Below are 27,078 nucleotides of genomic sequence, written 5' to 3' on the forward strand. Positions count from 1 at the left end.
AAGATGCAATGTATATATGTGTTCAAAAACATTGTGGCTAGCATGGTAACATGAAACCTTGCTTTCCTCCTCGCAACAAATCTTATATTTTGTATAATTCTCAAGCAAGACTCTCCTTAAACTTGCTTTAAATGTGTCATAGCTTTGTGTGATAGATCTTGTCATCCACCCACCACTACTTGCTTGAAATACACGTCAAACATAATTCATCTCAAACATCACCTTGTGGCTCCCATGACTTGTAGCTCCCAAGCTTTTGAATTCACCAAAAAAAATAGAGAACTGCTTCTTCTTTTTCAGTAATAAACAAATGGAGATAGAAAAGTGATGTAATAAATAGTAACATTTTTTTTCTTTCTTTCCAGTAAAAAATAATGCGTGGCAGAGACCCTTATCTAGCTAAGAGACAAAGCAGCAAACATGTACATAAGCTTATTCTTCACATGATAATTAAGAAGTAAAAATTAAAAATAAAATTAGCGGGGTCAAAGAAAGTTTATGATGCGACTATACAAACACTATAATCGTAATTTGGTCCACTCATTTCTCATCATCATATACCCGCCTCATATTTGTCAATAATTTTGAAATATCATAAAATAATAATAATAGAACATAATAGATACAACTGCCATTTCGATTTTGGGAAGTTTCTCTTTGGAAGAAGATCAACAGAGATGTCTTCCATAGTAAGAGGCATAGTGATAAGGAACACATCATCAGATAATAGACTATTCAAAGGGAACAAGAATGATGTTATTGGGAGAAGAAGTACAAAGGTGCAGTGGAAGGAGTTGAAGTTACGACTTACATCAACATGGAAAGCTGGAAGAACAAGTACATATCAGCCTTTAATTCGTGCCCAAACTATCCTTACTCCTACAACACCACCCACCACAAAAAAGGTACACTTCTATCTAGACCTTTATCTTATCTTTTTGTTTTTCGATAATTAATTCTCTGGGTTTTTTATTTTATTTTTTATCCTAATATAAATAGGCACTCATGTGTCGATAAATTCAAATCACACGTAATAAAATCGATTCATATCAAAAAATTTATGTGAGTAATCTAAACTAAGCAGAACCAACTGCATGCTATTTTTATGTTTTGTTAGATTAGATAAACAAAATGTCATTTAGTCTAAGCAATTACAGAAAACTACTGCTTAACTTAATGATTCGTGTTTATTTGGGCATGTCAAAATATGGCTCATGAGACATTCGTGAAAGCGTACCTTGTTTCTGGACCACAAAATGTAAAAGCGTACTACTTCGTTACGAAACTAAATAAGGCTAGAGGTGGTTCTTGTCAGGAGTTAACAAACAAAAATTAAGTAGAATTTAAAAGCTCAATTAAGTAAGCCTAAAATAACAGGTTTAATGGATCGGTCCGAAGGGCTTGACCCAGTTTTGTCATCCCTAGAGATTAGTAATATTCCCTCCGTCCCTGTATTTAAATATTTTTCCCTCTAATAAAAGGGTGTTTAGATATAGGGATGAAGAAGTAAAATAAACAACACGGTGGCTATTTATTTATTGTAAGCTAATTGGCCTTTCATTTAACATATTAAGGAAACAAATATAATAGTTTTTGCATTGAAAATTGTATAATCAATGCTTCAAAAAAAAAAAAAAGGTATCATTATCAATTTAATTTATCCTTTTTTAGATATCTTAACTAGTGCTCCGGGGACACTGGTTAACACAACCCTTTTAACATAACATGTTTTTTTTTTTAACAAAGGGCATCCAAAATGAAATGCCTTGTGCTTCACCTATTTAGTACCATGTTAAATAAACACCTAATTGTGGAGAGAAAATGTTGGTTGTTTACAGAGAAGAATGACTTTGAAAGTACACTCTCTTCATTTTTTATTTTTTTTTGTCGTAATCCACTGAAGTTAAACTCACACACAACTATGAGGTTCCGGTTCGAACTCGGATCACGACGTCCGGCCTTGCAATTTCGACATTTGCCATGCTAGGACTTCTAGACACTCTCTCTTCACTTTATGTGGATCATATTAAATAAATTGTATTATAATAGTAACTTTTGTTGAAATATTGTTATAGCTTTTTTCTAAAATGATTTTTATAGTGTTTTTTTTTGTTATAAATTTTTTAAAAAAGAATTTTGTAAAAAAAAACTTCAAATGAAAAATTGGTTTAAATAGCTTCTCATAAAAGTCATTTTAAGTTTTTCATTCTTTTGTCATAAATTTTATTGGATAATAAAATTTCAAAAAATGTTTAAAGTTAGAAGCTATTTTGAATAGATTTTAATAAAAATAATTTTTGAGAGATATCCTTTCAAAATAAGGGAGCTCTGTTGTGGATGATTTGACACCTTATATTAGTTATGAATTAGCATATTCCTTGTTTGATTACATAGTTACACTAACTCTGAGCTGATACTTTTCAAAAAAATTAGTAGTATAGCACATAGTTCTTTATTTTGACAAGAAACATTTTAAAAGTTAAATTGTCATTATTTTTCTATAAAAAATTCTTATGTTAACAAAAGTTATAAAAGAGTTGCAAGGGTGCGTGTAACGCAGCTATGATTTACAAAAGTATTGTCACTTTTAATAGTTTTTTGAAGCAATACACTTCTTTATTTCTGTTTTAAACAGAGGGTGTTCACTTTTGGCAAAGGTAAAAGTGAAGGAAACAAGGCCATGAAGTCCTTGGTAAGTATTCTTTATGTTTTCATGACAAGTTTTCTTTTGAAATAAACACTAAAAACATTGTGTTTAGCAAAGCAAAGCTATATGTTTTACATTTGAATGGATGAACAATTGCTTTGTGTGTTAATTATAGTTGGGAGGAAAGGGAGCGAACTTAGCAGAAATGGCAACAATTGGATTATCTGTCCCTCCTGGACTCACTATATCAACAGAAGCATGTCAAGAATATCAAGAAAATGTAAAGAACCTACCAAATGGTTTGTGGGAGGAGATACTTGAAGGCCTTAATTTTGTGCAAAATGAAATGGGGGCCTTTCTTGGGAATCCTTCAAAACCTCTCCTCCTCTCCGTGCGCTCTGGTGCTGCGGTAAAAGCCTTTTTCCTGTTTGGTTTTACTTTTATGTCCTAGGACTTGTTTGGACTGAGTTATTTGAGATAATCTAAATGCATAACCATTTGTGAGACTGTTTGGTAGAGCTTATGGAAATAGCTTATGACATGTCTATAGGCTCTCTAGAATAGATTATGAAAACAACATATAGTTTTTATTTGAAAAAAGTTTCTGTTTATTTTATCTTTTGTTATAGAAATATTTTATACATTAATACTCACATAGCGCTTGCTTATGCTATAAGCACTTAATTAAGTTGTTTATCCAAACATAGAGAATCTCAGCTTATGATCACATTTGTTTATCCAAACATGGATAACCTTATCCCAACATCAAGAATGTAACATACAGGAAAAATGTGTTTCTATTATAGCATTGATTCAGCTCAACTTAGGGTTTATATCCAACGTATTTAAGTTCAAGTTCTTGATGTAAATAGTTGATAACATTTTCTCTAAATCATTAAATAGTTTAAGCTGTAAATTTTGAAATTGATTTATCTTGATTGTTAAAAAGTTCCGCTTTAAAACTGAAAATTCCATTGTATATATAGGTGTAATTTGCTTTGATTAAATTTGATTCTTTTTATGTTGTACTTTAACATTCTTTTTTGAGGGAATCCTTTTATGGTGTACTTAACATGTCTATTGCATAAACTTGTAAGTTTATTCTACATATATCAGATTTCCATGCCTGGAATGATGGACACAGTTCTTAATCTTGGATTGAATGATGAAGTGGTTGCTGGGTTGGCTTCAAAAAGTGGAGAGCGGTTTGCTTACGATTCTTATAGACGTTTCTTAGACATGTTTGGAGGTGTCGTAAGTAGTTAGTTCTTTTATATCATATGCACCAAATAGCATTTTTCCAGCAAGATTTTTTATGTTAAAGTTGTCTTTTAAAATCTCAATCCAATACACTCCGTCAATGAACGTCATCTGTTAGTATTTTCCATTGCTTCCTTGAAACTTTTCTTATATATATGTTAAATTTAGGTATTGGACATTCCACATTCATTGTTTGAGGAGAAATTAGAAAAGCTAAAGTATTCAAAAGGCGTTAAACATGACACTGATCTAACAGCCAACGATCTCAAAGATCTGGTTGAGCAGTACAAGAGTGTCTACCTCGAAGCTAAGGGAGAAAAGTTTCCCTCAGGTGCTAACTGCAACCCCTTCAATTTCTTCATGTTTTGTTTCAACACATTCTTATTGTAATCTGTCCCCACACTCTTTGATTTACCAATTGCAGATCCGAAGAAGCAACTAGAATTAGCTGTTAAAGCTGTTTTCAATTCTTGGGATAGCCCAAGGGCTAATAAGTATAGGAGCATTAATCAGATAACTGGACTTGTGGGCACTGCTGTAAACATTCAATCCATGGTGTTTGGTAATATGGGAAATACTTCAGGAACCGGCGTTTTATTCACTAGAAATCCAAGCACTGGGGAAAAGAAACTTTATGGGGAGTTTCTCATTAATGCTCAGGTTATATATGGATTGATTACTAGTTGTTATTTTATATTCATAAATCATGCTGTTGTCGCATCTATTAGTTTTTTTTTTTTTTTCGTTAAACAGTTGACATATCTATTAGTAATAGATTACTAATTACTTTTGGTATTGATGTTTCTACAAAATTCTTTATAATAGGGAGAGGATGTAGTTGCTGGAATCAGGACACCCGAAGATTTAGAGACAATGAAAACTTGCATGCCAGATGCTTATAAGGAGCTTGAGGAGAATTGTAAGATTCTAGAGAATCACTACAAGGATATGATGGTAAAAAATTCAATCCCTTTAGATTTGTTTTACTGTTTTTGCATTGTTTGTTTGTATCAATACACTGGCAAGTAATTCTTCTGAATTTGATATATGATATACGATGTTGTAGGATATTGAGTTCACTGTTCAGGAAAATAGATTGTGGATGTTGCAATGTCGAAGTGGAAAGCGTACTGGTAAAGGTGCAATCAAAATAGCTGTAGATATGGTCAATGAGGGGCTTGTTGATATTCGTTCTGCAATCAAGATGGTAGAGCCACAACATCTCGATCAGCTCCTACACCCACAGGTATATATGTTTAGTTGCAAATAATGTTATTCATGTGCGGTGTGCCTTTAACTTTCTTTTGTAAATAATGAAGTAATCAAAACAACTTACAATGTCAATTTACTCATACAATTATCTGAAAAATTAATTATAAAAGGCTAGTGATCATATCTGTATAATCAAATAACATCATTTAGCTAAATGATCTTCGTTTTGTTTAATGAATCAATGTTCTTATTTTTTCTAAAGATATGTACATTTATTTGCATTTAATTATTTCAACAACTTTTCATTTTTAATGTAAGAAGCTCCAGTTTTATTGATTGCTTTAAGTTTATTTGTTTAGTTTGAGGATCCATCTAAGTACAAGGACAAAGTGGTTGCCACTGGCTTGCCTGCATCTCCTGGAGCTGCAGTTGGGCAGGTTGTGTTCACTGCTGAGACTGCTGAACAATGGCATGCACAAGGAAAGAGTGCAATTTTGGTATTCTTTTTCATTACAAAGCAATCATGTTTCTTATTTCTTTGTTCCCCTTCATTTCATCATATCCTTAGTATGATGTGTGATTAAAAAGTCTAGATTGGATGAAAATGTGAATGTTGAGCGATGTATAAGTGAGACGACTCATATATCTAATGATTTAAGATTTTGCAAGAATATGCGGTGTCCAATTCCAGCCCATTTTGTGGGGTTTCTTTAAGCATAGTATGGATATCTCCCGGTGTTTTAGTCTCCTATGTGGATGAAAACGATTTCCACTTTAGGGGAGTGCATGGTCTGGACTCACACTCAAAGGGGGGATAGTTAAATTATCAAGTGTGAGTAGGAAGTCTCACATTTGTTGAAAATGTGAGCGTTTGAGCAACATTTAAATGAGGAAATCAATAAAATATCCAATACAAGTTTTAATGTGAATGTGTCGTATCCAATCCAGTTATGTTGTTGCTCTGAGACCAACGTGGAGATCTTCATGGTGTTTAGGTGAAATGCTTATTTGTACCAGATATATTATGGTTAGGATGTATATGATGTCCTAGATTTAATTTCACGACTAGGTTAAACAAATCATCCATAAGGAATCATTAAATTCTAATACAAACTTGCATTATTGAAGGTAAGGACAGAGACAAGTCCAGAGGATGTCGGGGGCATGCATTCAGCTGTTGGCATCTTGACAGCAAGAGGTGGTATGACATCTCATGCTGCTGTTGTAGCTCGTGGATGGGGAAAGTGTTGTGTGTCTGGTTGCTCTGATATCCATGTAAATGACCATGAAAAGGTAACCTCGGATTCTATATTGTTGACAAATTAGTAAAAGATCATGTTCAAAGTAATTGAGTATAATAATCTCCATCTATGGTGATAGGTGGTTGTTATCGGGGAGAATGTAATATCAGAAGGAGAATGGATCTCGTTGAATGGATCCACAGGTGAGGTGATACTAGGAAAGCAGGCACTTTCTCCACCGGCTCTAAGCGATGATTTGGGAACTTTCATGTCTTGGGCTGATGAAATAAGGAATCTGAAGGTGCTGCTGCATATTCTTTATTATCTGCAAAAGTTGAGTTGAAGCAAAACATCTAATTCTTGCTAGGTAATTTCACTCATATCATTGTTGTGTATCAGGTTTTGGCAAATGCTGACACACCTGAAGATGCAATAGCAGCTAGACAAAACGGTGCGCAAGGAATTGGACTTTGCCGGACAGAACACATGGTACAATAATTTTCAACTCTATGTTATAACAAACTTAAAATTATGAATGCATTAAAAGGCTTGTATTGTAACTTTTTAACTTTTTAGAGCATGACACAGGGTAGTTAGTAGTTACAAATTATGATTTTGTGCATGTTTTGTTGTGTTTAGTTTTTTGCTTCAGATGAAAGGATAAAGGCCGTGAGAATGATGATATTGGCTATTACGCAAGAACAGAGGAAAGCTGCACTTGATTTGTTGTTACCTTATCAAAGATCAGATTTTGAGGGAATTTTTCGAGCAATGGATGGTCTCCCAGTAACAATCCGGTTGTTAGATCCTCCACTTCATGAATTTCTTCCTGAAGGTGATTTAAATGAAATTGTTGGTGAACTAACTTCTCAGACAGGCATGAAAGAAGAAGAAATAGTCTCTAGAATAGAAAAACTCTTTGAAGTTAATCCCATGCTTGGTTTTCGTGGCTGCAGGTTTGTCCTCTTTTTATGATCCTTGTTCATAACAAATTACTATCGATATCATATGACTTGTGTTTAGTGTTGAAATTCCAAGTTCATAATTTATAGCAATTCGGTAGTGTTGGAGGAGGGACATAGTGGATTGGGGTGATAAATAGCTAACAAGTTCAAGTATAATTCTAAATTGTGGTCTGCAACCGCAATTGTGGCCGGAATATAAGGTTCAGAGTGTAACCACAACCGGGTTTTAGGACAAAATAACAGCTAAAAAACTAACATTTTTCAATTAAAAAATATATATAATAATTTATAGTAAGTCCTCATGTTTGACAATTTGAAATTATGTGAACAGGTTGGGAATATCATATCCTGAATTGACTGAGATGCAGGCCCGTGCCGTTTTCCAAGCTGCTGTTTCAGTGAGTAGCCATGGCATTACAGTCCTTCCAGAGATAATGGTTCCACTTGTCGGTACACCTCAGGCATGATCTTTTTTCTCACTTATTTATTCTTTAGTTATATATCTAATCTGTTTCATACCTATCATCTATGCATAAAACTTATGAGGAAAATTGAGAGTGTTCTACTTTGAAATGTTAGCTTGTTTATCTTTTCCCTTAACAATTTATCAGCTTGAAATATAACATACACAATTTTTTGGAGTTTGATATTAATAAAACTCTTGTAGTCTTGTGACATGATTATTATATGATAAGCTTGATCCTTTTTAACCCGCAGGAATTAAGACATCAAGTGAGTTTAATAAGGAATATTGCTGAGAAAGTGTTCTCTGAGATGGGCTCTTCTTTAAGCTATAAGGTTGGGACTATGATAGAAGTTCCAAGAGCTGCACTAGTTGCAGATGAGGTAATACTGATATTCTTTTATCTTGAAGATACTAACTTGGTTTTTAACATGCAATAATAAAAATAAGGCTTAATTATACTTTTGGTCCTACCATTTTGACCAACTCACGAAAATGGTCCTATCTTTTTTAAATCGAACAAAATCGTCCTTCAACTATATGTTTTTTGCAGTTTTAGTCCTATCTCCCTATTTCCAACTCCAGAAACGCACAGAAATGACAGTTTTAGTTCAACCATCTATGCTCAACCATGAAATAAACAAAGAATAAAACATGTGGGTACAAGAAATCTTCTTTATTCAGCACACTAACCTAATTTCCGAGACATGTTACATACCTGAAACATGTCTTAGAAATTAGGGTTTTTCTTGGTTTGTGTACTGAACAAAGTAGATTCCTTGTACCCACATGATTTATTCCTTGTTTATTTCATGGTTGAGCATAGGTGGTTGGGACTAAAACTGTCATTTCTGTGCTTTTCTGGAGATGGAATAGGGAGATAGGACTAAAACTGCAAAAAAAACATATAGTTTAGGTTCGATTTAAAAGAGTTAGGACCAATTTCGTGAGTTGGCCAAAATGCAAGGACCAAAAGTGTAATTAAGCCTAAAAATAAATTAAAGAAAACCAATATTTTTTCCTCTTTGCACTTTCTAATTTTATTATCCATTTGTGTAGATTGCAAATGAAGCCGATTTCTTTTCATTTGGAACCAACGACCTTACCCAAATGACATTTGGTTACAGTCGAGATGATGTTAGCAAATTTCTTCCTACATACCTATCTGCTGGGATTTTGCAGCATGATCCATTTGAGGTTAGTTCCATAGTCGTGTGACCGGTGATTTCTCATACTGTTGTTGGTCTTGTCTCATCCCAAGACACATAATAATAAAAATTTGCACTATGTGTGTAAAAATAACATACATGCACGACTATCTTTAGTCCGACTTTATAAAATGACTTGAGAGGTGTAGGATAAGTGGGGGCTGGAAACGGCGAAAACGAAATACCATTACTTTCAACGTTATTTTACCTATTTGCTAAATCAGAGGCGGTACTCTTTGTGTTAGCTTAATATATAAAGGATGTTTGCTAAATTCGAATTTTTGACAACAACTGCAGGTACTTGACCAGAAAGGTGTGGGTCAACTCATCAAAATTTGCACAGAAAAGGGCCGTGCTGCTAAACCAAATTTGAAGGTAACTTACCAATGCAAATTTAAACAAGATTTTATCACACATCTTGGTTATTCTTAATATGTATACTATGGTGATAAAACACTTGGGAAATTAATTAATCAATAAACTATGTCACACATCAGGTTGGAATATGTGGAGAGCATGGCGGGGAGCCTTCTTCTGTTGCATTTTTTGCTAAACTTGGACTTGACTATGTCTCATGTTCCCCATTCAGGTTAGATTAGTAAGATTCCCCTCAATTTGCCAGGGAACTTTCGTTTATACACATGTTTGTAAAAGCTTGTCAAACTAAATTTCTACAGAAAATGAGACATTTGTATTTTCATTAGTCAAACTGAAAATTTGAGGACTCTTTTGCAGGGTTCCGATTGCTAGGCTTGCAGCAGCTCAAGTTGCAGCTTAAGAAACGATTATTAGACTGTTTCCTGTCAAGGGCACAACCCTCAACAGCTGCAAATAATTGTGATTTATCATTTATTAAACCATATCATTAATAAAAAAAAATGAAGGTCTGATAAAGCAAGGATACTAACATACTTGATAGAAAATAAAGCAAAGGGAAATTATTAATATGAAAAACCTTTGCATATAAAATTCAAAATAAAAAAATAGAGAAAACATTGTGTACATATATATTCAGACGATGTTTCTCTTATAATTTTTTTTACATTGTTTCTTCTGTAATCTGATTGCATACCGTGTCTTGTTGTATAAGACATTGGTCAGGAAATATATATAGGTATATATCTTTAATTCTGTGAAATATTGTACATGTTTTATTGGATGACTAATAAAATCTTTGAAATATTCTTCCACGTATCATCTTTGTTCGAATTAATTGATCCGAACATGGGTCCATGAAGTAAATGAAGAATGAGTTCCAAATACTTGTTTCTCTTGTTATTTATATACAAAAAAGTACGTGTTTCTCTTAAGTCTTAATAGTTCACTAAGCTGATTTTCTCTTTCATAACTTCAGTCAATACTAATCTTGAAAGCAATACAATTTGTGTTGGAAAAGTGTAGTGTCCATGACTCCATGTGTAGAATTTAGGCAACAAAGTTTGCATGAAATAAAGGGAATTAAGAAATCGGTAATGAAAGCAAACATCGACGCCACTAGTATTTGGGCGGTGCTATGTTTACTACACCATGTGTTCAATTGTTAACTTAACTTCATACTCCATCCGTCCTAAATTGTATGACGTTTTCAGCATTTCACACATATTAAGAAATGTAATTAATATTGTGTGGGAAAAAGATATTATGAGTTGTTTTACAAAATTGTCTTCAATAAATGATATGGGAAACATAAATGAAGGAATTGAAAGAAGAGAGTAATAAATAGTTAAGGATATAATAGAAAAAATAACATTAATTTTTCATTGGTATTGTAAAGCGACATACAATTTGAGACAAATATTTTTTCTAAAGTGACATACAATTTGGGACGGAAGGAGTATTATATACTACATGTGATATTCAACTCAAAAACGAAAACATGTGTTTTTGAAAATCTAGCACCGTCCTTCTACTCTATTATTTTGATTTTCTTAATTATTATTAAATACTTTTTTTTTTGACAAGAATTATTATTATATACTATATTAAGCTTAAATGAATTAAAAGAAATATGCGTCTATGGTACGTAAAGTTAACCATTACTTATAATATTTTTTCATGTGACTTTTTATCTAATATATACATTTAATATGTACTATACATATATGCATCTTACTAATAATATTTAATAAACTACTATTATATTATTATTTATTTTATTTTTGAAAAGTCTAATAATAATCACTTATAACTATTTTTATTTTATCTAATACCTTCACAATATAGTTTAGAAAAATTAGCATGTTACATGGGTGTATTAGAAAATGTAAATATCTATATATTTAACATGTATATCATTAGAAATTATTAGGAGTTAGAGTTTAATCTATGTTCTGCTAATGTCCAATTATTTTATACATTCATCCATTGATGTGTTGTCACGTCAATTAATGAATATGACAACTCAAATGTTTATGTTATCTTTCAATAATTAAGCGATATCGTTTCTAATGTAATATTTGTAATATATATTGGTACATGTCAAAATACTAAATATCTACATATGGTGATGTACTTGTGTTCAACAATTCACATGGTAATGTCTTTGTGTTCATATTCGTTAGTTGACATGGATAAAGTGTATTAATTAAATTCTTAGAAGTTATTCATCTTAATTGTATGAGAACTATTATGAGAATTATATGGAGTTATTAGGTGTTGCTAAGGGAGAACAGTCATAGGAAACTCTTTTGTATATAATACTACCTCCGTTCCTTTTTAATTGTCACATTTTGATATTTTACACAAACCAAGACAATCAACAATTGATACTACTTTTTGTTGCAATAAACTATACTTTTACTATAATGACCTTATTCATTTAATATCTCATTTCATATATTTCTCTTTCCGCAATAAATAACTAAGGACAATATTGGTAAAACAACATTTAATGTTGCATTGAACTTCGAAAGTGACAGTTAAATAGAAACAAAAAATTTCTCCAAAAGTGACACTTAAAAAGAAACGGAGGGAGTATATCATGATCGTATGAATCATTCTTTCCAAATTCCAAGTCTATTTTGTTTTTGGAAAAATGGCCCAGGTTGTCACTTTTACTACACTTACTTACAGTGTTAGCTTGATTTTATTAATTTTGGAAGTCGGAATCCCGCCAAACAGCCTCCTTAATTTTGGAGTTTGGGTTTTAATAAAGAAGATAAGGATAAGGATATCATCTCTTGGTGTCACTCTCGAATTGCGTACCACAAAGCTGAACAAGTATTACGTTACAAGTTACAACTACATGGCTTCACACGAAACTTGGCAGGATAAGGATATAATCTAATTGTGCATAAAGTCTAACTAATTCATATGTCGAAACGAGTATTCTCTCCGGTTACGTTTATAAAAAAACAAAAGTTACTTATAAATGTGAAATGATAGACACATTCTCTTGATTCGAATTTCAGTGATACTTACCGTTATGTGAGGACGAGTTTCGTCGTGTTTATCACTTGGCTGCAAACAAAAAAAAATAACATCTAATTATTCATTTGGCTACACTTACTCACTCCATTTTAAATACTTGTTCCGGTCAATTACTTCATATATGTCAATATACGACATTGACTATTAACGTATTTAATTATTTATGATAAAAAGTTATAAAAAAATTTGATATTTTAAAAATATTCATTGAAACAAATCGAACAACATTTTATAAGCTAACATTTGTATGTATAAATATAGTTAAAGTAAGTTATGTGAATAATGTATATTATTCAAAACAAAAGTTTTTCTTTAAAAAAATAGTTTTAAAAAAAAACAAGATTAAATAAAATAAATGTTTGTCTTTTTTTTGCAAATGTTGTGTCAAAACAATTATTTTGTAAATAATAATTGTTTTATTAGAAAGCATGAGACCCCCGTATTTTGCTCTTTATCCGAAAATTGTCTTTATTAGAGCTAAATATGTATTTTTGAAAAATTCTATTCTTCCCACTTGAGCATTAATAGCATCGCATTAATTTTTGACTTAGTATGTTCTAAAACAAAATCATATCTCCCCCCATTTGCTGAATGTGCACCACATCATACCTTAAACTTCTTCCTTCATCTTCACTACTATTTAATACTTAGCAGCTCACTTTGGTAAACAGTTCTAGTAAGAGTGTTTGGTTACTTGCTTGTCGTGTACTCATATCTTCGGTACGTCCATCGCCTATAGATAGATAGACAGTTCCTTAGAAGAGTGACTACACGTTTATTCTTTTCCGCTACAACAATCTGAGCAATCATGGTGGCTGTTTATGATTCTAGCAATAGCAACAAGGTCTTTGTTTCATCTGTTCTTTTACACATATTGTCATTCTTTCTATAAAAAATGTAGATTATATAAGAGTTGGTAAGGATTCTGTAATACAATTATGATTTCCAAAAGGCACATTGGTCAGTTCTAATATAAACAAGTTATGAAGGATTAAAACAAAACACTGAGGATTAAGATTTAACAGACATTAAAAGCAAAACATTGTATATTTGCAAGGATGAAAAAGTGACATTCTTCTGTATTTCTGTTTTAACAGAGGGTGTTCACCTTTGGCAAAGGTAGAAGTGATGGAAACAAATCTATGAAGTCCTTGGTAAGCATTCTTTATCTATTCATAATAAGCATTTTTAAACTAACTCAAATTGATTTCTCTCATTCATGTTCTCTTAGCTAGCATGCTAAAACACTAAACACAATTTGGCAAAACAAGGCTATTTGATTTTTCATGTAACAACTAATTTTTATTCCTTCGAAATTGCTTTCTTTATGTGTAGTTGGGAGGAAAGGGAGCAAACTTGGCCGAAATGGCAACAATTGGATTATCTGTGCCTCCTGGACTCACTATATCAACAGAAGCATGTCAAGAATATCAAGAAAATGTAAAGAACCTACCAAATGGTTTGTGGGAGGAGATACTTGAAGGCCTTAATTTTGTGCAAAATGAAATGGGGGCCTTTCTTGGGAATCCTTCAAAACCTCTCCTCGTCTCTGTTCGCTCTGGTGCTGCTGTAAGAGCCTTTTCCTTATATTTCATTTTGTCGCAGCACTTGTTTGAATTGGGTTATATGAGCTTATTCATATGCGTAATGCATAAGCATTGGTGACACTATTTGGAAAAGCTTATAGAAACATCTTATGACATGTCCATTATTTGTTTTCATCTTATTTCCATAAGTGAACTATGTTAGCTTATGAAAACAAGCTTATATCTTATATGAAAATAGTGTGATTTTGCATATTATGTGATGTGTAAAGGTACAAGAAAAATTGTATAAGGTTTATGTTAAAACAACTAGTAACAAAAGATTAAAGAAATCGCAAACAATTGAACATGGTTGTTTGTTTACGCCGTTCGGCCATTTGTGTCTACCGTTGCGATTATAGAGCAGCTATATTTTCGTACAAGTTCCATTGAATTTATAGGTGTACGTATTTTGGTTTGGTTTAAATTTGATTCCTTTTAGGGTTGTATTAAACATGTTTACAGCATAAAGTTGTTTGTTTACTCTACATCTATCAGATTTCCATGCCTGGAATGATGGACACAGTTCTTAATCTTGGATTGAATGATGAAGTGGTTGCTGGGTTGGCTTCAAAAAGTGGAGAGCGGTTTGCTTATGATTCTTATAGACGTTTCTTAGACATGTTTGGAAATGTTGTAAGTACTTCTTTTATATCATACGAACAAAATTGCTTTTCGTCCGCAACACTTCTCTATGCAATAATTGTCATTTAAAAATCTCAACCCAATACACTTCCTTAATGAAAGTCATCTGTTAGTAACTTCCATTGTTTCTGTTGAAACTTCTATTGTATGTTATATTTAGGTAATGGACATTCCACACTCATTGTTTGAGGAAAAGTTAGAAAAGCTAAAGCAATCAAAAGGCATTAAACATGACACTGGTCTATCAGCCGATGATCTCAAAAATTTGGTTGAGCAGTACAAGAATGTCTATGTTGAGGCTAAGGGAGAAAAGTTTCCCTCAGGTGCTAACTTCAACACTATCAAATTCTTCATGTTTTGTTTTTATACATTCTTAGTGTAATCCATCCACAAACCCTCTCTTGATTTATCAATTGCAGATCCAAATAAGCAACTAGAATTAGCTGTTAAAGCTGTTTTCAACTCTTGGGAATGTCCAAGGGCTATTAAGTATCGAAACATTAATCAGATAACTGGGCTAATGGGAACTGCTGTGAATATTCAATCTATGGTGTTTGGTAATATGGGAAATACTTCAGGAACTGGTGTTCTGTTCACTAGAAATCCAAGCACCGGTGAAAAGAAACTTTATGGAGAGTTTCTCACTAATGCTCAGGTTAGATATAATATGATTTACTAGTTGTTATTTTACAATACTCATGCCACTATGATTTGTATTTAGTAGTAAATTACTTAACTACTTTGTTGATGTTTCAACAAAAAAAAAAAAAAATTATAATAGGGAGAAGATGTAGTTGCTGGAATCAGGACACCTGAAGATCTAGGGACCATGAAAACTTGCATGCCGGATTCTTATAAGGAACTTGAGGAGAATTGTAGAATTCTTGAGAATCACTACAAGGATATGATGGTGAAAGTTTCAATCTCTTTAGATATGTTTTACTGTTTTTGCATTGTTTGTATCAATAGACTGACATGTAATTCTCAAATTGATATGATATTGTAGGATATTGAGTTTACTGTTCAAGAAAATAGATTGTGGATGTTGCAATGTCGAATTGGAAAGCGTACTGGTAAAGGTGCAGTCAAAATAGCTACAGACATGGTCAATGAAGGGCTTGTTGATATTCGTTCTGCAATCAAGATGGTAGAGCCACAACATCTTAATCAGTTCCTACATCCACAGGTATATACGTCTTTGTAATTAACGTAATCCATGCGCGGTTTTCCTTTAACTCTCTTTTGTAAATAATGCGCTGATCAAAACAACTTACAATGTCAATTTCCTCGCACGATTATATAGTATTTGAAAATATTAACAAAAATTACTTGAAAAAAGATTATAAAAGGATAGTGATCATGTTGCTAAATAATGCACGGTTTTATTTTGTTTGATGACTAATTATATAGATGCGCAAGTTTTATTGATTGCTTTAAGTTTACTTGTTTAGTTTGAGGATCCATCTAAGTACAAGAACAAAGTGGTTGCCACTGGCTTGCCTGCATCCCCTGGAGCTGCGGTTGGGCAGGTTGTGTTCACTGCTGAAGATGCCGAGGAATGGCATGCACAAGGAAAAAGTGCAATTTTGGTATTCTTTTTCATCAAAGCCATCATTTTCCTTATCTCTTTTTTTTCCCTTCATTATATCCAATGTCTTAAAGTTTTGAATGAGTATCAATCCATTTGTGTTTGGTCTCTTAGCCCATCATAGAGATCAAACCAGTGTGTATAAAGTATCTCTATATAATGTCCTAGATTTAGTTTCATATCTAGGTTAAAGAAATAATCCATAAGCAATCATTGAATTCTAATACATACTTGCATTATTGAAGGTAAGGACAGAGACAAGTCCAGAGGACATTGGGGGAATGCATTCAGCTGCTGGCATCTTGACAGCTAGAGGTGGTATGACATCTCATGCTGCTGTTGTAGCTCGTGGATGGGGAAAGTGTTGTGTGTCTGGTTGCTCCAATATTGAAGTAAACGAGTCTAGAAAGGTAACCTCCTATATTATTGACAAATTAGTAAAAGATCTTCTTCATGTTCAAATAATCCAGTATAATAACATCCATTTATGATGATAGGTGGTTGTAATTGGGGACAAGGTAATATCTGAAGGAGAATGGATCTCGTTGAATGGATCCACAGGTGAGGTGATTCTAGGAAAGCAAACACTTTCTCCTCCGGCATTAAGTGAGGATTTGGAAACTTTCATGTCTTGGGCTGATCAAATAAGGAAGCTGAAGGTGAGCTGAATCAAAACATTTCATTCATGTTTGGTAATTTCACTCATATCATTGTTGTGTATCAGGTTTTGGCAAATTGTGACACACCTGAAGATGCAATAACAGCTAGAAGAAATGGTGCACAAGGAATTGGACTTTGCAGGACTGAACACATGGTACAAATAATATTCAACTCCTTGTTATAACTAACTAAAACGTGTGAGTGCATTAAAATTTAAAAGGCTTGTATTGTAGTTTTGTTATAACAAGTTTTAGCATTGCTTTTCGAAATAAAAAGAAAAAACACTCATGTAGAGCGAGCATAAGATAAAAATGATCCTTTTTGTATGCTATAAGTTTGGTGTGTTTTAGTTTTTTGCTTCAGATGAAAGGCTAAAGGCTGTGAGAAGGATGATAATGGCCATTACACAAGAACAGAGGAAAGCTGCACTTGAATTGTTGTTACCTTATCAACAATCAGATTTTGAGGGAATTTTCCGTGCAATGGATGGCCTCCCAGTAACAATCCGATTGTTAGATCCTCCACTTCATGAATTTCTTCCTGAAGGTGACTTGGCACATGTTGTCAGTGAACTAACTTCTCAAACAGGCATGAAAGAAGCAGAAATATTCTCTAGGATTGAAAAACTCTCTGAAGTTAATCCCATGCTTGGTTTTCGCGGCTGCAGGTTTGTCCTCCTTTTAATATGATGCTTGCGCGTAACAAATAACTATCACATGACTGATGTTTAGTTTGGAAATTCCAAGTTCATAATTTATCAGTAGGAATCAAACTCGGTATCCTATGATTTACTGATGTTTGACAATTTGAAATCATGTGAACAGGCTGGGAATATCATATCCAGAATTGACTGAGATGCAGGCTCGTGCAATCTTCCAAGCCGCTGTTTCAGTGAGTCGCAATAGTATTGTAGTTCTACCAGAGATAATGGTTCCACTTATTGGTACACCTCAGGCATGTTCCTTTTTCTTACTTAATCTTTAGTAATTTCTCGAATTTGTTTCAGATATATCATATATGCATAAGATTATGACGAAAAATTCAGAATGTTCTCTCTCGAAATATAACATGAAGAACAATTTTTGGTTCGATCTTAATAAAAATCTTGACATAATTATTATACAAGCCCAATACTCTTTAACTAGCAGGAATTAAGACATCAAGTGAGTTTAATAAGGAACGTTGCTGAGAAAGTGTTGTCTGAGATGGGTTCTTCTCTAAGCTATAAGGTTGGAACTATGATCGAAGTTCCAAGAGCTGCGCTAGTAGCTGATGAGGTAATACTTATACTTCCCTTTGTCTTGAAGATAACACTTGAATTTTAACATACAATAATAAAAATGTGTTAAAGAAAAACAATATTTTGTCCTCTTTACACTTTCTAATTTTATAATCCATTTGTGTAGATTGCAATTGAAGCAGATTTTTTTTCATTTGGAACCAATGACCTCACTCAAATGACATTTGGCTACAGTAGAGATGATGTTGGAAAATTTCTTCCTTCATACCTTTCTGCTGGGATTTTGCAGCATGACCCATTCGAGGTTAGTTGCATAGTTGTGTGGTGTGTGATTTCTGGAATCGAAAATTTTGCATTGTTGTGTGTAAAAATAACACACCCACACGACTCTATTCAAACTTCTTGAAACAACAATAATAAAATACCATTACTTTTATCGTTATTTTACTTTTTTCGTGAACCGGAGATGGTGCATTTTGCATTTTCTTAATATATAAAGTATGTTTGCTAAATTCACATTATTGACAACAATTACAGGTACTTGACCAAAAAGGTGTGGGTCAACTAATCAAAATGTGTACAGAAAAGGGTCGTGCTGCTAAAGCAAATTTGAAGGTAACTTTACAATACAGATTTAAACAGAAAAAGTTTACCACACATCTTGGTTATTCTTAATATGGTGTTTAAACACTATTGTAAATGATTAATTACGTTGATTATCAGGTTGGAATATGCGGAGAGCATGGTGGCGAGCCATCTTCTATTGCATTCTTTGCTCAACTTGGACTTGATTATGTCTCGTGTTCTCCTTTTAGGTTAGACTTCCGGTTCAAACTTCAAAGTTGTATGAAAATGAGATATTTGTATTTTTAGTATTCAAACTAAAAATTTGAATACTCTTTTGCAGGATTCCAATTGCAAGGCTTGCGGCAGCTCAAGTTGAAGTGTGAGGAACATTTATTAGACTGTTTCCTGTCTTATGGCATGGCTCTCTACAGCTGCAAATAATTGTGGTTCATTAGAGAAAACATTGTTTGGAATTTGTTTTGAAAAAGAAAATAGGGAAAACATTGTGTACATATTCAAAAACTGTTTCTCTCATAATATCTTTGGAATTTTCTTCCGCCTATCATCTTTGTTAGAATTAATTAATGAGCAATGTGTTAGACATAATTGGAGATTTGTTAGAATTAGTTTGATATTTTGTTTCTAGTTATTGGTTATAATTAGTTGTTAGCTGGTTATATTGGTTACCTTAAGATCACTATATAAAGTGCATCAATGTGTATTCAAATTCTTCAATCATCAATTCGAAAATTTAATCTTTCTATCATTTTACTTTTCTCTTTGTTCGGATCTACCATGTCTCTCAACATGATATCAAAGTCATAGTATCCACCATGAATGCTCTGCCGCGTTTCCTTTTTATTTCCATCCTTTTCTTGTTTTCTGTTTCAGAATTTTCAATCGATCATTTTGCTTTTCCTTTCTTTTGAGTTTGATTTTATCCAGGAAGATTTGGCTCTATGTTAATTTGCTCCTTGCATCTTTTGAAGATTGAGAAAACCTTCAACTTGATCTCTAACTACTTCTTCAACTGACTCAACCAACCATAAAAAATTAAAATAAGTAGTACTTACTATAAATAATAAATCATTAAGTTAAATTATAGTTAAAGGACTAATTTGTTAGATTAAAATCATCACTCATCCCAAGTTGTACACAGTTGTAGGTTTATTTTCAATATTTTTTTCTTGCAATTGGAATTTGAACATGTGCTGCACAACCAAATACCCTAAAATGCTCTACTGAGGGGTTTACTCCCTGCAATCCTCTTTTGGAGTTTGATTCTTGACTTTCAAAGTTGGCAATCAGTTTAACACTATCCAGGAATTTGTTTCTCTGATAGTAGTGTTCTAACTGTGTTCAAAAGAGACTAAATGCTGAAGGGTACACACCATTTAAATATAGAAAAACTGAATCCAATTACACATGCATAAATAACATATATCACACAAACAATTAAAGTTGTCAACATTTATGACAAACAAACACACTACAAATAGTTGATCAATAAACGTTTAGTGACATATTACACAAGCTCATGTTGCATAATGACTCTGTTACAAATGCAGCCACCTAAGAGTACATAATAAAGTATAGCTATAAATATCAAGAAAATGGTGAAGAGGAATATTTCATAACCTCGTTCTTCTTGTTTGTCTTCTTAACCTTGCATATTGTCAATGGGAAGTGAAAGCAAAGACTCGGTATACATAGCCACTCTGGATCTATGATAATTTTTATCTTTAAAATGGGTGTGACGTTCAAACAACCGTCCTTTGTCATCATACTTCATCAATCGATTATAACCATCTGTTCCAATAATATGACCACTTTTTGTACAACATATAGGGGAAAAGTAGGGAATGCCACTAATAGACAGAACAAGAGTCTTAGTCCAAGACGAATGAACTTTGTATTCTTTCATCACCCATATTTCAACGGTAGCACGCTCCATAGCCCATACACTGAGAAATTCTCGAAATACCCATAAACAACAATGTTTAGGACTAGGTCCACGGTTACGATCATCTGGAAAAGCCATATCTAAAAGTTTTTTTTCCTTTAAAAAATATATATATCATAAATATATTCTTCATGTTATCGTTGCTATGAATTGGATATACTCTGCACATAGCTGCAAAGTTTAATCACTCGATATGGTCATATAAAAAGTTGCATTAGACGGGAGTTGAAATATTATTGTATCAACATACGGTATCTGGGTAAGTCATATGCATATTTGCTTAATAGAATTACTCTCATTTATTATTAATTTTTATAGAATAAAGTTTAGATGAGTTGGTTTCTGTAGGCTCTCAAGTATCGAAGAAGAAGATATAGAGGTTCAAAGAGTGTTAGAAAAGTATTTACGTATTATCTATTAAGAAAAAGGCCTTTAGATTGTTGGACTTTCTTGTGTAGGAACCTTGTTTCTTGAAGGAGTAAAAAGTGAATCGTGCTAAAACAGAATTTAAAGCTACGACATTAGGAATTTGTGAACTGTTGTACTCCCATTGGGTTTAGATTTATATCTATTTAAGAAAATTAAATTTCAGTTTTGCAATTCACAACTTTGAGATAATATTCATAAAATTATTTCACAATTGTACAATATCCAATCTGCTAACAAGGGAAAACACTTCAGAATAATCTGACTTCATACACCTATATTTTTGCATGCTCATAAGTCACATCTCCTACCTCTGCAGTGTTTAACACACTGGCACTGCTATCATGAACCTCATCACTTGTTTCACCGCCTGCTCCACTTTTTTTTTTTGGTTAAGTAGCCTAGTGGCTAGAATTCACCTTTTTCAAGGTGAATAAGTGGGGTGTCCGGGGTTCGAACCCCAGTCCCTGCATATAACAATGCATGTCCCTGCCAACTGAGCTATGCTCACGGGGACACCGCCTGCTCCACTTTATTGATCACCCCAAACTAATCTAATGAAAGTTTCACATCGCTATTCACAAAAATCTTGTTAGTATTTGGATTCTACAACCTAATAAATACCTATGGCCTTTAGAATCATCACTCAATCCAAGTCGCACACACTTGCAGCTATTATTCTCAATCCTCTTTTGGAGTTTGATTCTTGCCTTCCAAAGTTTGGAATCAGTTTGAAACTATCCAGGGCTCTGCTTCTCTCATAGTAGTGTACTAATTGTGTTCAAAAGAGTCTAATACTGAAGCTGAGCTTACCAAAGAGAATGCATGCCTAAAGTAGCTGGAATGAAAATTAATTTGTCTTTGACTTTAAGTAAAGTGAGCATCTTGTCCTCTCAACTTTGTCAAATTATGTTTGCCTTATGCAATTTCTGCTTTAATCAAAAACAGAATGAAAAAAAACCAGGTGTATTATTGTTGCACTTTCTTCATTGGTAAATCTTTCAGATGACTGCTTGCATATGTCCTTTTGCATAAGGTGGGATATGCAAGAATGAACCCTTTATATTATGTTTGCTCATTCAATCAATCATCAAACTTCTGTTTTGCCTTTTTTCATTGTGCATCTATGAAGCATGTATACAAATTGTCGTATCCTCATTGGATAGTTCTATACTAGGCTAGGGGACAGGGGTTATTGAAGTGCTTTGAACTAAATTCGTACAATTGAGATCCTGATTAACATGCATAAACTCATCAGACTAATTTACCATATAACACACTTTCAAATTCAAGCAGTGACCACAGCACACATTGGCACAAAATTCAGTTACACATGCATAATAATAGTTAATCACACAAACAAAGTTGTCAATATTACCAATAAGCATATTACAGATAGTTAACCAATATACATTTTGTGACATATCGAATCAACTCATGCAGTATACTGGCTCATGTCACAGATGCAGTCACCCAGTGGTTCATAAATTATCAGGAAAACGGTCAAGGAGAATATTTGACTACCTCATTCTTCTTGTTTGTGCCATCTTCTTAAGCTTGCTAACTGTCATTGGGGAGTGAAAGCAGAGACTCCGTATATAAAGTCATTTGGAATCCTGGTGCATCTTCACAATAGGAGTTATGCTCTAGAAACTCTCCTTTGTCATTATATTTCACCAGTCCAATACAGCCATTTGATGCAACAATATTGCCACTTTTTGTACAGCATATAGGGGAAAGGTATGGAATGGCATCAATAGGAAGCACAAGAATTTTAATCCAAGATGAATGCACTCCATATTCTTCCATCACCCATATATCAACCGTATGATCCCCCGAAACCCATAGACTGAGAAATCCTTTAAATACCCATAAATCACGATCATTAGAATCATTTTCAATATCATCTGGGAGAGGTATCAATAGAAGTTCCCTTTCTATTAAATGAAAGGCAACAATAACATAAACACATATATCATGACGAAAAGCCAACCAATGAATAGCCCCGTTGAAGAACGAGTCTACCATGGGATAATAAGAGGAAACGACCTTACTACAAAAAGGCCAATGGATAGTACCCACAATTTCCTTCCACACATTAGCTTTCAATGAGAAAATCTCCAAGTGGGATAGCATGTCATCTGAGTTCGGAATACTATCATACGATACTGAAACCATCAAGTAATCATCTGTTGACGGATCATACCCAAAACCATAGAAATTTAAGTAATCATGATTAGGAGGCAAAGGTATTAGTTTGTGAGCTCCGGTGGATGGGTTCCATAGGTAAGATGTTTGAGGCACAGTAGAAAACAATAAAACCTCTGCATGAAGCTTTAATATTAAGATCTGAATAAGGTTGGGGAAGCATAAAAGCAGAATCATCGTGAATCGATGCTTCTAAATCTATAGAACGAATTTCAGAAGTTGAAGTTCTGAACAAAATTCTACGGTTGTGGGTTGGGGGGGTAAGTTAAAAATGAGAATTTGCAAAATGGGGATCAGAGATAAGAGAAAACCAAGACTTGCAAACGCATTTGAAACAAATAAGAGACTTCACTGGCAATCTCATTAGAATTAGGATGATCAATTCATGAGACAGATACATTGGATTCGTCTTACTCTGCTATGGTTATTTCTCTTCTTAAAACTTAAAAGGGATTCACAAAGTTATGAGAGAAACAACAATCCCACGCCTGCAGAGATGATATGTAGCGACAACCACGACGGTGAATACAATGCAAGGGACTCCAAGTTATGAGACAATAAAATATTGTCAAATAACATAACATGGTACTACATTTCTATACGTGAAAAGATAAAAAAAAGAGACACCAACATATGTAATTACACTGAATTATATGATTTTTTTTTAATTTATTAACTGTGTCAGCCTATCGGTATCAGTGTCGTGTTCGGTTTTTTTTTTTTTTTTTTTTTGTGGTGGCCGGGGTTTGAACCCCGGACCTTGCATATATTATGCATTGTCTATATCAACTAGGCTAAGCTCACGAGGTGTTTCACAATACAAAATCAAAAGAACGTCTACCACAAGACAAAAAAAAATTGAAAAGTAAGCTATATATATATGAACAATCTGTAGCCTTTGGAATATGAACAATCATCCCAAAGTTGCACAGACTTGCAGCTTTTATTCTCAATATTGGTTCTCGCATTTGGAATATGAACATGTGTTGCTCTACTGGGGATATACTCTAACTCCAAATCCTCCTTTGGAGTTTGATTCGTGTTCTACTGCAACTCTCTTGAACTATCTTTGCTTTATTTAATTTCTTCTTTAATCAAGAACTGAAACAAAAACCAAATCAAGTTTTTTTTTTTTTTTGGCACTTTCTTCATTAGAAAAGCTTTTTGATGCCTGCTTACATATGTATTTTCCTCATGTAAGGTGGACAAGAACCATTTATATTTTGTTTCCTCATTCAATCAATCATCAAACTACTGTTTTGCCTTGTTTCCATTGTGCATCTATCAAGAATGTATATAGTACAGCCAATAATGAAATTAGGGGCTGATATATGCATGTGAAATTAGTAAACATACTACATATTTATTTTTCTTGGCTGCTAGATACATTACGGATGTGGGTTTTGAAAAGTTCACAACAATTGTAAAAATGTCAGAGTCAACTATAGGATTAGCATTTTGACTTCTTGCTCACCATTCTTAAATTACATATACGCTATTCAGATTAGCGTGCTAGCTGTTTCAATTCTATCACACTTCTGGTGAGCAGTTTAGATTATTATCCTGCAGGAAGCTAAACATGTGATCATCACTACAAGGCAGAGTAATATGAGGCCATATTTACAACTAATCTTATGAAAACACATGGTGGTTGAAATGCAATAATCTAAATTTTGTTGGCAGTATTTATTGATTTGATGACAATTATCTTGTTTATTTGTTTAAATTTATATCGGCTGATCAAGTGATATGAGTATCGGCATAAACCTGACCCCATACAAACTATGTAACAGGGAAGTCCGAACAAGCGTCTCTTCTGCGTCAGTTAGGAGGACTGAACGAGTCCTACTTCTGTCTAATATTGAAAGTTCGACCAAGTCTGCCCATGGCTTACCAATGGGAATGAAATTATGAACATTGAAACTATGATTAATTCCTATTGAATTAGCTCATTAATTTGAAATCAAATGTTTTTTATTTCTGGTTTGAAAGAGAGGAATGGCAAAGGTCCAAAGTTATTAGCATCCACTAAAAAGAAAACAAAACCTTTTATTTCCTTCAAATATATATGTGGTTGTGATCAATCTTCTAATGAAGTGCTTTGAATCAAAGTGTGTATTTGTAATTTTGATCTTTAGTAACATGCATAAACTCATCAAATAAATTACAATTTATAACAATTACAAGCAGCTCATCAAAGTGCGTTGATCTTTAGTAACATGATTTAGAATAGATCCAATTACATATGCATAAACAATAGTGAATCACACAAACATTTCATGACATATTACATCAGCTCATCTGGCATAGTGACTCATGTTACATAACCTCATTCTTCTTGTTTGTGTCATCTTAACCTTGTTCGCTATCACCGGGGAGTGAAAGCAAAGACTCTGTATAGATAGCCACTTGGGATGTGCGATTCTCTTTATATTAAGAGGTATACTCTAGAAACTGTCCTTTTTCATCATACTTCACCAATCCAACTTCACCATCAGTTCCAATAATATCACCAATTTTTGTACAACATATTGGAGCGAAGTAATGAGTGGGAATGACATCAATAGAAAAAACAAGAGTCTTAGTCCATGACGAATGCACTTTGTATTCTTTCATCACCCATATTTCAACTATATCATTCTGTCTAGTCCATACACTAAGAAGTTCACCAAATACCCACAAATCACAATCTGTAGGTTCATGTTCAAAATCACCTGGCAAACCTCTCCAAAAAAGATCATCTGGCAAAGATATGTCTAAAAGTTTCCTTTCAATTAAATCAAAGGCAACAATAACATTCATTGATAAATCAAGATGAAAAGCCAACCAGTGAATAGCCCCATTAAAGAGCGACCCTACCATGGAATAATCAGAGAAGTTTATATAAGGGAAGTTAGTAACCTCAATTTCATTCCATCTATTATCTCTCAATGAGAAAAACTCCAAATGTAATGAAATATTATGGAAGACATTGTGAAATGACATCAAAACCACCAAATAATCATCTGTTGACGGATCATACCCAAAACAATATAGATGTAAGGAATGATTGACTTGTAAATAGGAACCATAAGGAGACAAAGGTATTTGTTTGTGAACTCTAGTGGATGGATTCCATAGATAAGTTGTTGCAGCACGATGCAAAAATATAAACCCTCTACATGAACATTTAGTTTGAATATAAAAATAATATCCACGATGGGGATAAGGATCAGGACGTGGACGTGGACGCACAAAACTAAGGTTCAGTGAAGTAGATGTATAATAATCGCTAAGTGATGCTTCAAAATCGATCAATCGAGTTTCAAGATATGGATTTGATATGAACAAAATTTTAGGACTGTGTGTCACGGTAATTTCAAAATGTGAATTTGCAAAGTGGGTTTGAGAGATAAGAGAAAACCATAACTTACAAACACACTTGAAACGTAAAAGAGACATCACTGGCAACCTCAGCAGAATAAGGATGATCAAGTCATGAGGCAGATACGGTGGATTCTTCTCCATGAGTCCGAATGTTGTTTGTCCGTCACCACCGTTTCGGTACAGTTTGATTTAGGGTTAAGGTATCCAACTCTATATTTTGTTGCTTACTCTATGCATAATGAAAGAGGGGCCGTGTTTTTGAATATAAATATGAACACTGAAACAGTGCAGCCAATGAGGAAATTCAGGAACCTGTCTTGGAGAAAAAGGAAGGAATAAAAGGAAAAAGGAAACGAAAAACAGAAATTAAATAAGGAGACATAACCGCTTTGAATGATTAGCAATTA

General features: G+C 33.5%; 3 protein-coding genes and 1 pseudogene across 3 annotated transcripts; 2 read left to right on the forward strand and 2 right to left on the reverse strand.

Moving 5' to 3' along the window:
• The first annotated feature begins 516 nt into the window (after window positions 1-516).
• On the forward strand, window positions 517-10,183 carry LOC120580162 (pyruvate, phosphate dikinase 2). The gene is made up of 19 exons (XM_039833508.1): window positions 517-905; window positions 2,636-2,692; window positions 2,823-3,056; window positions 3,764-3,901; window positions 4,076-4,238; window positions 4,332-4,567; window positions 4,733-4,861; window positions 4,974-5,153; window positions 5,479-5,616; window positions 6,248-6,412; window positions 6,500-6,661; window positions 6,760-6,849; window positions 7,000-7,316; window positions 7,657-7,786; window positions 8,043-8,171; window positions 8,848-8,985; window positions 9,294-9,371; window positions 9,494-9,585; window positions 9,732-10,183. Exons 1-19 carry the CDS (start codon window positions 678-680, stop codon window positions 9,772-9,774), a joined length of 2,847 nt encoding a protein of 948 aa, XP_039689442.1. The 5' UTR covers window positions 517-677; the 3' UTR covers window positions 9,775-10,183.
• A 2,746-nt stretch (window positions 10,184-12,929) lies between these two features.
• LOC11417770 (pyruvate, phosphate dikinase, chloroplastic) lies at window positions 12,930-19,394 on the forward strand. The gene is made up of 19 exons (XM_039833509.1): window positions 12,930-13,269; window positions 13,523-13,579; window positions 13,761-13,994; window positions 14,507-14,644; window positions 14,814-14,976; window positions 15,073-15,308; window positions 15,435-15,563; window positions 15,660-15,839; window positions 16,105-16,242; window positions 16,487-16,651; window positions 16,739-16,900; window positions 16,966-17,055; window positions 17,252-17,568; window positions 17,726-17,855; window positions 18,050-18,178; window positions 18,308-18,445; window positions 18,679-18,756; window positions 18,865-18,956; window positions 19,049-19,394. The coding sequence occupies exons 1-19, from the start codon at window positions 13,234-13,236 to the stop codon at window positions 19,089-19,091; spliced, it is 2,655 nt and encodes an 884-aa protein (XP_039689443.1). The 5' UTR covers window positions 12,930-13,233; the 3' UTR covers window positions 19,092-19,394.
• A 974-nt stretch (window positions 19,395-20,368) lies between these two features.
• Window positions 20,369-23,705, reverse strand: LOC11417771 (F-box/kelch-repeat protein At3g06240-like; annotated as a pseudogene).
• Window positions 23,706-25,738: 2,033 nt separating this feature from the next.
• Window positions 25,739-26,782, reverse strand: LOC11422914 (F-box/kelch-repeat protein At3g23880). Its single transcript, XM_003609493.4, has one exon. It carries the CDS (start codon window positions 26,744-26,746, stop codon window positions 25,739-25,741), a length of 1,008 nt encoding a protein of 335 aa, XP_003609541.3. The 5' UTR covers window positions 26,747-26,782.
• Between the last annotated feature and the right edge of the window lie 296 nt (window positions 26,783-27,078).

Source organism: Medicago truncatula, chromosome 4, assembly GCF_003473485.1.
Source record: "Medicago truncatula cultivar Jemalong A17 chromosome 4, MtrunA17r5.0-ANR, whole genome shotgun sequence".
Lineage (NCBI taxonomy): Eukaryota > Viridiplantae > Streptophyta > Magnoliopsida > Fabales > Fabaceae > Medicago > Medicago truncatula.

What these genes read in the sequence shown, in the direction of transcription:
- LOC11417770 (XM_039833509.1), top strand. Translation starts at nt 13,234, where the DNA reads ATGGTGGCTGTTTATGATTCTAGCAATAGCAACAAG. An exon ending in ATTCTAGCAATAGCAACAAG is followed by an intron (nt 13,270 to 13,522) that starts GTCTTTGTTTCA and finishes CTGTTTTAACAG; the next exon opens with AGGGTGTTCACCTTTGGCAA. An exon ending in CTGCGCTAGTAGCTGATGAG is followed by an intron (nt 18,179 to 18,307) that starts GTAATACTTATA and finishes CCATTTGTGTAG; the next exon opens with ATTGCAATTGAAGCAGATTT.
- LOC11422914 (XM_003609493.4), bottom strand. Translation starts at nt 26,746, where the DNA reads ATGTCTCTTTTACGTTTCAAGTGTGTTTGTAAGTTATGGTTTTCTCTT.
- LOC120580162 (XM_039833508.1), top strand. Translation starts at nt 678, where the DNA reads ATGTCTTCCATAGTAAGAGGCATAGTGATAAGGAACACATCATCAGAT. An exon ending in CACTTGTCGGTACACCTCAG is followed by an intron (nt 7,787 to 8,042) that starts GCATGATCTTTT and finishes TTTAACCCGCAG; the next exon opens with GAATTAAGACATCAAGTGAG. An exon ending in GTCTCATGTTCCCCATTCAG is followed by an intron (nt 9,586 to 9,731) that starts GTTAGATTAGTA and finishes ACTCTTTTGCAG; the next exon opens with GGTTCCGATTGCTAGGCTTG.